This window comes from Anser cygnoides, chromosome 3 (assembly GCF_040182565.1).
Source record: "Anser cygnoides isolate HZ-2024a breed goose chromosome 3, Taihu_goose_T2T_genome, whole genome shotgun sequence".
Classification (NCBI taxonomy): Eukaryota; Metazoa; Chordata; class Aves; order Anseriformes; family Anatidae; genus Anser; species Anser cygnoides.
The window spans coordinates 26114173-26124083 of record NC_089875.1 but is presented as its reverse complement, the minus strand read 5'-3'; the positions used below and the strand labels follow the sequence as shown (position 1 = coordinate 26124083).

General features: G+C 38.5%; 1 protein-coding gene across 1 annotated transcript in view; it reads right to left on the bottom strand.

The window, feature by feature from the left end:
- BICRAL (BICRA like chromatin remodeling complex associated protein) overlaps nt 1-9911 on the bottom strand; it is a 277400-nt gene that overhangs the window by 234499 nt on the left and 32990 nt on the right. The window contains exons 5-11 of the mRNA XM_066993763.1: nt 7215-8915; nt 5575-5674; nt 4213-4310; nt 2361-2422; nt 2065-2210; nt 1806-1900; nt 327-429 (exon numbers count right to left, since the gene is read on the bottom strand). Of these exons, the coding sequence (XP_066849864.1) occupies nt 327-429; nt 1806-1900; nt 2065-2210; nt 2361-2422; nt 4213-4310; nt 5575-5674; nt 7215-8915 (2305 nt within the window). The remainder of the gene's footprint in view (nt 1-326; nt 430-1805; nt 1901-2064; nt 2211-2360; nt 2423-4212; nt 4311-5574; nt 5675-7214; nt 8916-9911) is intronic.

Genomic DNA, 9911 nt, shown 5'->3' with positions numbered 1-9911 from the left:
CACAGCCTAGAGATTCATGTCTTTAAGAAATGCTTAAGTGTTCTGCTGCACTAATGCTTTAGGGCAGGAGATTATGATCAAATTTACCAGCATGCTACGCATGTAACGGGCACTGTAAAACCACATTAAAGGCACTTCCAAGCATTCTAAATATCTAAATGTGGTATTAGGAAGATGAGTATTTCAATCTAAACTGCCATATCATACTTCCTCTGGATATCTTTTAAAATAGGCTAGCAATCAGTGCCTCAGTGGGGCCAGAGATATTTTTAAACAACCCATGCTTATGCTGCTTTTGTAAGATTCAGAAGACAACCATCACTTACCAGGATCCACTAGTGCAAGACGCTTCTCTCGGGACAGAGATGCCCTTTCCTCCTGGTTAAACATCCTATCTATCATAACCATTTCTGCAGATGGATTTATCCGCTGCAGGAAAAAGAAAAAACAACCATCTCTGAAGTAACTCATATGTCTGTACTAAATCAAAACACTAATAGCTTAGTTACTACTCAAAGAAAGAGAATGACTTTCATTATGTATTTGTGGAGAACATTCACAATTCCACGGCATCTTCAGCAACCTTGACCATGACTACAAGGACTAATGAAACTCAACCATAAATTATTATTCACATTTTATGGTATATTTAATTTGTTAAAGATTTGAAAACAGGGAATTGCTATTCCTGTCATAAGAATTACAACTTCTCACAACTGAATGTATTTACCACTGGACACCACTATTTTTTTTTTACATCGTGTGCAGCAACTTTCTCTTTCAGAGGGAAAAACAGCAAGAATCTTGCAATTGGGACCACCATATCATCTCGTATCTGCACTTCTCTCCCAGCAGTACTAGTACCTTCAACTAGCTGGTGCTGTTGCATTTTGCTGACCACACCCTCAAGCCAGTAGCCCCATCCACCACAGAAGAAAAGTTCACTGGCTACTAAGGCACAACATGGGTAAACTAGTTCCAAACCTGAACACTCTTTCAAATAACTTCATTCCAAAATGAGTGAATGAGATACACCATGCAACATACCAGATTCTAAAAGAACAGATTTTCACCTCTATCTCTCCCTTTGCATCTGCAATTACTTCCAAATATATGATGGTTACTATCTTTTTAACGGGACTGCCAGATTCTAAAACCATGCTAATTGCAACATTTTTACTAAGAATTCCTGTTCTACTATACATTCCTGTTCCTAAACTAGAGTGATTTAAATGTCTTTTATACCTAAATTCTGTAGTTTTCCAGACTCAAAAACTAGCATGTTGGAAGCCACAATGAGATTCCCCGATCCTTGTACAATACATTCTTAAAGTAACTTAAGTTTTTTCACTTCACACCTGGGACTGTGAAAGCATTTAAATTGGAAGTATTTATGATGAAAATGTCAGACTCCACCTAGCTTCTAAGGAGAACTAACGATTTCCTAAATTATAATAAATCTGGCTGCAATTATAATATGTCTGGAGGCCTTTGAATGGAGCTTTACAACATTCTTTCAGGCATTATCTCTTGCAGAGACATACATATATCACCTGACTACCACAGCCTCGTCAGAGCAAGAGCAAAGAGTTTTGTTGATGTGTATACTAGCTTATACTTTGTTGATGTGTCTCCAACGTCTATGAAATGTGTATAGAACAGCACCCTTGCTTAGACAGTATGTAAAAATAGGGATAAATAATATCAACAAAATTAATTTTAATGCTAGCTCTCACCTTCCTGTATTTTTTTACAAACTGAATCACATCCTATAAACATTATTGTATCTGCATTATACACCTTACCATTGCATCTTCTATAAGTAAACATCTGTATTTGTTCAGCATAGCTTGCGTCCTCTTCAGAAGCTGCGTAGCTACAGATTCAAATTCACTGTCCACTAGAAAGACAAGAGTATACTTTCAAATACTGTTCTTCAGTAACCAGAAGGTTTAATAAACTGCACGAACTTTGAAATGTTCCTTCCCTTACTGCTCTAAATTACATGATGAATTCTCTCAGTACATTCATTACAACCTTATTGCCAATTTTAAAGGAAATTACCTTTTCTTAAGTCTTCATCTGTTGGCAGCGTTCCTTGGCACACATGATATGAAAGGAGTCTCTGAACTGCATCATTTAATGATCTGAACTGACTTTTATCTGGCGTCACAGCATTCACCTGGTCCTTCTGTAACTGTTGCAGAATACTACAACGAAAATTAATGATATCTATAATTAGCATATACTCAAGCACGTATAATTAGCACGAATAAAAATTTATACACTATCAAAAATTAAACAGATGAAAGCTAGAGAAAATATCTGCAATAAAATCAAAAAAGAAGAGAATGACTTACAAAGCTCCTTTAGTTAACTGTTTAGCAGCAGGCCTTTTCTGTCCAACTAAATGACCATCCACCTAGGTACAAAATAAAAGACAAATTACAGTATATGCCCTCCTTTGTAAAGCCTAAGTTTCAACATTTATTTCTGCCAAATAAGTATTTCAACAATAGTAAGTACAATCACCAAGTAAGTATAAACACTTAACCATCTCACGTTTTCATAGGGCACTTTTTCAGTGAAATATACAAGTCACTTCTACTACCTCACAAATGTGAAGTTTGCAGGCAAATTCCACTGTGGTGCACCTACATGCTTCATTAGAAAAGAGGTTTGTTATCAAATTTAGCAGGTGAAAAGGTACAACTAAAATTTTGAAAATACATATGTTCTCAAGAACTGTCCGTATTTCTCAGCTGTCATCATCTTGCCTGATTTGAATGGATCAGAGTATCTGTCAAGGAAGCAGGCTATGGTTCCATATATAAATTTTCTAAAGCCACAGTCTTTGGGAGGGAGGCGAAAGCAGTCCCAGAAATTGTTTCAGCGTCAATGGTGCAGATATACCTATCAGATAGATCCATGTAGTCATCTCCTTGCACATTTATGAAGCCACAAGATTTTGCAGTGGAACACTGCCCTAAGATGTGACGTTTTCTAAGGTGGTAGAGGCTCATGTTCCTAGTGTATGACAGGCATCACTGCAATCTACATATTCTCCCCAAGAACCCATTCTGAAACAACCTTTATTTAATACGTTTTTTTTTGCAAGACACTAGTCAACTAGCCTAACAAAATCAGCCACAGAGAAAAAGTTACTTCTGATTTAAAAACAGATTGGGTGAAAGCTCTTTTGAACTACAACGTGATTAGAAGGAACCAAAGAGGATGTGGTGCAGAGCATCCTTCTTAACAAAGTAGGAGTGGCATGAGGCAGGCACAGTGCAACGGTACTTGCTGGTCGAAAAGGCTCTAGCTTCAGAGCATAAAAAGTATTCACCACCACATGAGAAAGCACATCTGACCAATAATTACAAAACCAAGCTGAACTCATAATTGAGTTATGCATCTTCTGCTCTACTTGTACATCAGTCAGTACGACATGGAAAAGCATGTATGCCATACTACATTGAAAGACTTACTTCAAGGAACAAAAATTCTAAATCAAATCCTCCCTTGTTTTCTTCTGTGACTTTGCAGTTCAGCTCCATCCACAACTAAGCCCAAACTTTCTAGCCTACTTCAGACCCTCACCTCTTGCCCTCAGCTACTCAAGTCCATGAATGTAACAACTGTGTCCTTCCTCCAAAAGTACTTGTATTCCACCTCTAAAAAAGCTGGTCTCCCCTTCCAGCCCCAAACCTTGGGAGCAGCGTTAATTTTTTCTACATAGTTGCCATATATAGGAAAACTTTTGGTGGAAAAAAAAAAAAAAACCACTGGGGAAAGAAGACAATGCAGTAAAGAATCAAAAAAAGGCCAGATGGAATTTTTCTGCTACTTCTCACAAACCATCCCCTCCCAGCCAGCTACAGAATAGCAGAGTTTGTAAGAAGTAAGGATGCCAGTAGGTCTAAGTCATGTCCAGCTAAATGAAGAACTGTGATGCCATATGAAATTATCGTCAGGGCGCCCCAGAGTCAGACTCCACTTACTGAGTAAATCTCAAAACAGCATTCATAATATCAACTGGCAAAATACTCAATTTTGTTGTGTCAAGGTAAAATTTAACAAGCTTGAGTGCCTTCCTGCATTGTAAAACAACCTGCAAGGAATACTAGATTATTAGTATGGAGTTGAAGCGTCTTTAACTTCACTGAAGTTTAAAGGGATAAAGGGAAGCATATAAATGGAAGTATTTTCTACCTGTATACTCTGCTGAACTGAAGATGCTCCTATTCCTTTTTCTTGTGGCTGTGCTGTTCCTAGAGACTGCTGTATGACTTTTCCTCCAGAGTCCTGTCCTATAAAGAATATGTTAAAAAGACTCTGTCATCCTAAGCAAGAACAGAACAATTTCATGCACCTGTCCTGATCATTTTACTTGAGCTTTTACGTGAAAGATGCCTCATGCTTAAAAACACTAGTGTAACTACCCTGCAGAGAAACCAACGCATAAAAAGGACTAATACTCTGTACTGCAAAGTACAAAAAACCTTAGATATAAGCACCTCCTACCACTGCAGTGGTAAGAAGAAATTCAAGTACCATAAGTATAGGGGCCCAAAAATTTACCGAAAAAAATCACACAGTGTATTTTATCAAAATTTTCTATACTAACCTTCCCTGAAGGATATAAACCTAAATATTGTAAAGCTCTTGCAAGTACTTAGACAGCATAAGTTCTTCTAACTTCACAAAAAATTTCTAAATTATAGCTGGGCAGACTTCCTCCAATTGTCTTACATAGGAATGCAAACAGCATCTTACCCCCACACACACATTACAACCAACACAATTATTTTTTTTCCAAAAATATATTGTGCTGATTGGAGAGAATGCCTGGACAGCTTGCATATCAGCACAGAACAAAAAAAAATAATAATAATAATAAAAAACAATTAGATTATGGGACCTTATTCAAAAGGGTTACTAACACACAAAGATATCAAGGTTACTGCATTTTTCTGTTTGCTTTGAACGTATTATAATCTGGCATTGGATTTGGCTTTTTTAATAGCATGATGCTATTGAAAAAGCCTAGTATTTTGCCATAAACAAAAAACTATCTATTCTAACTGAAAGTAACAGACTTATTCAAAAACAAACTGAGTGATAGCAGCCTGCACATAAAGTTGTAATTACTATTTTTATTTCCCCTGGACCTGAAGCAGCCATTGCAACAGAAGCACTAGAACTGTCAGAGAATTTTGTAGCTGATGTCCATATTTTCAAAGTGACCTACCTCTACTTTTCCAAGTTGGAAAAGAAAAAACAAAAAGGAAGAAAAATAAAAGAAGGTACAGTTTGGGATTTTATAGAGGAAAACAGAAATTGGTTATAGCACAGATTCAACTTTTCACTCTAGAAAATAAGTGCCATGGCTGGGAAAAATAATAGCACACATTCAATACTGAAAAACTTAAGTGTGCAACTAAAAAACAAAATTCTGATAATCTTTAGGACTCTACCAGCATGAGCCATCAATGAAAGCCTAACACTGTGAAGAACCACTTAATTTTGTTGCTGAAAAAATGAGAAAATGATTTTAAAAAGACCTTAGTTGACCTGATAGTGTGTTGCTCAGAAGACTTGTTAGCTGAGGCTGTCTCAAATTATCCTGCGTCTTCGATGCAGAAACTGGTGATGTCTGGTTCATAGCTTTTTTCTGTGCCACATACATTAAAAACAAAAACAAAATCTACAGTCAGATCTACACATCCAATCTACACATCCTTCTTCCACCTCAAACCTGCAATTGGTGAAGCCTCGGCCATCTCAACTTCTCAATGTAAGCTCAAGAATCTAATAAACTTAACCAGAGAGGAACAGAAACTCCACGAACAGTACAAACGTGCACAGGTTACACTCTAAAAGACCCACGATTTACCATGGTTCAAACTAAAAGTGGCCCTCAGACAGCTCAGCTTTTGAGTCTCAAAACTGCAGAAGGTGACTGAACTGTCTCAACAAAATACAGAGTCAGTGGAACAAACTCTGCAATGCTTAGTGACTAAGTGATACACTGTTTACGATACCATATAACATTTAAAATGTAGGCACAAACTAAAAAGATTCTGGTAAACAGTAGAACCTGTTCTCTATCGTTAAAATCATTTTGCCATTTCTGGCTCTGAAGTTATAGCAGAAAAATAAATTTATCATTTACAGCAGTAAGAAATACTATGCTTCTGAAACTGCTGAAATTCACTGACCTCAGCACATATCCTATAAATATGAAGATAGAGGAATATGAAGAGAACGTCATGCAGGCCTCTACTCACTCATCTGCAAACAAAACTTTACAACTTGTGGTAGCAGTACTGGCAAAGACTAAAAAGAAATTGGTCCTACAACACATTTGCCTTTATTTTCTAAGTAAAGCTGCTTTATATCCTTGCCTATTTTGGTCTCAGTTCACAAATGCATTAGATCTTTGGGAAAAAGAGAAAAAAAACAGATATTTGGTACAATCGCATTCTGAGACAATTATCAGTATTTTAGAATGACCAACAAAAAAAAAAATGGGGAAAAAAATGCCAGGGAGAGATAATAGCTTGTTGTTAACGACGTGACACGTCATTGAGTTAAATATTGACGAGGTGAGGAAGTTATTTATGAAAGCCGACAAATTTAAATTGAATATATTCTGCAACTGCATCAACTGGACAAAAAAGACCTCATCCCAAAAGCACATTCAGACTTTAATTAATATTTAACAGAACTCTTCTTCCCAAGAAAACTTCTGATCTCAAATTTGCACCGGCCAAACCCTGAAAACGCATACGTAATTCTTAGTGAGGTCAAAAGACTTGTAGGTGCTAAGAATGTACCCAAGACTTTAACATCTGTCTCTATAGCAACATTTTCAGGGGAGCCCGGAGTTGTATAACCTCCCAGTGTCCATTCCTTTAAATGGGAACAGAAATACATCAGTGCTAAGCAGTTTAGAAATTATCAGTACAAATCACCAACGAAAACTTCGGAATTAATGAAACCAACAGTCATTCGCTCTGTGAAAAACTTTAGAAAATACTGGGTGAAATGATGCATACAGGTTACAGTGATTTTCAGCAGTTCCACAGTATTTGTAACAATATAGCCTACCAAAATTAATGTTTCCTGTATAACATTACCACTTTGTCAACCAGATTTTAGCACAGTTTTAGGAGCATTTCTTTGGCCGCACCCTGAAGCAGCTTTCATACCTGACCAAAGGCGAACTGTTGCTGCGTTACTCCAACTGACGTGTGACTAAAGGTGCTGTTAGATTTGGAAGAGGATGCTGGAAGACGATGCGATGCGCTGACGGGAACTTGAGTTCTGTTCTGCGTGAGCTGATCTCCAGTGAAGTTTCCCCCTGATGCCACAGACTGAACCGATGGTCCCAGGCTAGGATGTACCGAACCAGAAGAACTTACAGCAGCAAATCGATTGGAAGCCGACATGTTTGAGACTGTTGACTGCCCAGGCGACATCGTAGTAAAACTCGATCTACCTTGAGAAACATTAGCTTGACTGGGTGACAAATGCAACACCGTTGGCGACGCCTGCTGCAGTGGCACCTGTCCACCAACGATTTGTGAAGTTCCGTGGTTCACTATCACTTGGTTTCCAGGAGCTGTGAAGGTCTGGCCAGAAACAAGCTGAACAGCTGTGTTCTGATTATTCAGCATCTGCCCGGAATACGACTGGTTGGCTCTCAGCATGTTTGTGGAGTTCCTGTTGAGCATTACATGCTCAGCAGACACTTGGCTAGGAACCAGCTGGGAAGGCTGAGTCTGAAGAAGCTGTCCATTTATGGCCTGGACGTGATGAACTGAATTGGAATTAACGGACAAACTCGTAGGTATGAGAAACTGGTTTTGAGGTGCGTGAGGCTGTCCCATGGGTGAATGGATAACAATACTACCTCCGGCATTGCTAACTGTCTGAGGTGTAACTGATTTTCTTGTGTTTTGCTGATTAACAATATTAACAGACATATGCGGACCAACTACTGAACTCTGAGGTGAGTTTGCGGAGGCAAACGGAATCCCTTGCTGTACGTGATGCTGCTGTATTCCCAAGTTATTCACATTGTAAGCAGTTTGCTGACCCATCTGGATAGGCTTTGGTTGGATATTAATGGGTACTTTGTTAGAGTTTGGTGCTAAACCTCTTTGAATGATGATATTATGGACAGGTACGGATGTCTGAAAATTTGTGCTGTTAAATGGGACTGTTACAGGTTGTGCTACTGGACTTGAATTTGAGTTACCAAACAGTGAGTTACCATTTGGAGTTTGTCTATGAACCAAGAGGCTACTGCTCATGTTTGCAGGTGTTTGCTGACCATTGCCTTTCAGTATTATCTGAGATCCATCAAGGTTATTAATGGTCATCATGGAAGGTTGATTACTAAACGAACCAATTAGCTGTATCTGCCCAGAACCACTAATCTGGTTGCTATTAGACAAATGCTGGCTGGGAACACTAATTCCGACATGTTGCATAAAGCCATGTTGCACACCGACTGTATTGCTTGCAAAAGATGCTCCAACAGGTTGCTGTACCACTTGAGTAACTCCTATAGGTTGCAACGTCTGACCTGAGTAATTAGAAACATTAGAAGCCTGAGTAAAGGATGCTGATGAAGAAGGATGAAGCTGAGCTTGTGCAAACTGTTGGCTAGAACCTACGCTGGCATCCAAATATGCCTCTTCTGCCAAAGTCTGTTCGGTAATGTTGGCCTCCTGCAAGGACTTCTGAAGAATATCAAAAGGTTGATCCTCACTAAGATCAGGTAAAGGAGAAGATACAAGTTCATCTTCAAGAAACTGAAGGCTACTGGACAGCTGCAGTCCATCACTAGGCCCCTCTCCAAGTTGACTGCTTACACCTTTTACAGATGACTTAGGATCAGTGTTCTGAAACGTAAAGCAATAATAGATAAATCATTTTCAGAAATTACCAGCTCTAAATTGTTTCCCCATTAAGCTTTTTCATGCAAACAAACTTTTGTTACAAAATTATCTTCTTTGCATAGCATGTGTATAAGGGGAGGTTCATCCCATACAGCAGGCCAGCACAAACGTGTGCATCACTGACATCCCACTCATGCCCTCGTAACAGACTGCTGGAGACACTACTCTCCTTTCACTTCTCCAGCCTCCCAATTCCACCACTCTCAGCTCTGCAGCCGCACTGTTTCAAGAGGATGCGACACATGCTCTTGAAGAACCCTTCTCCCTTCCTCAAGCTGAGCACAGTGTGGACAAAAGGATAAAAGAAAGGAGTGAGAAGACCTCCACTGTAACCCAGCTTAGGGCAGGGTTTCAGTAGCAACAGCAGGAGCAGGTGAAGAGACAGGAGAAATGTGCTCTTTTGCAGACTTAGCTCCATCTCCAGAATACCGCCATACTACAGTTGCACAATGCAAATTAGTGGCCAGTTCAAAAAATTAAGGAACTACATTAATTCTTTGCTTAGAATAATTTTAGAAATAAAGGACTAAGAAAAACAGTGCTACAGACTTGGCTTTATTTTATCACAAAGATTAAAGAGAAGCTATTAGCACTGACACTACAGCAAATATTAAGAAGCACATTGAAAGAAAAATCCTTCAAAGCTACATCTATAAATACTGTGAGAAGAAAATATTTTATTTTGGCCTACTGTCAGATTTTCCTGAAACAAAACTATGCCTAGAATCTCTAAGCAACACAAATGTCAGGTTTCTAAAAGAGGGTAGGAATGACAAATTTAAATGGGATTAGAAAATTGCAATACTTCTAAATCAGATTGAGTATGCCTTTCTAAATTCCAAAATCCTGTTTCAACTATTCAAAAAACAATACGCAATTTCTTCTTTGGCCAGGACTGCAAAATGTGGGCGTGAAAATATCAGTCACATTCATATTCTG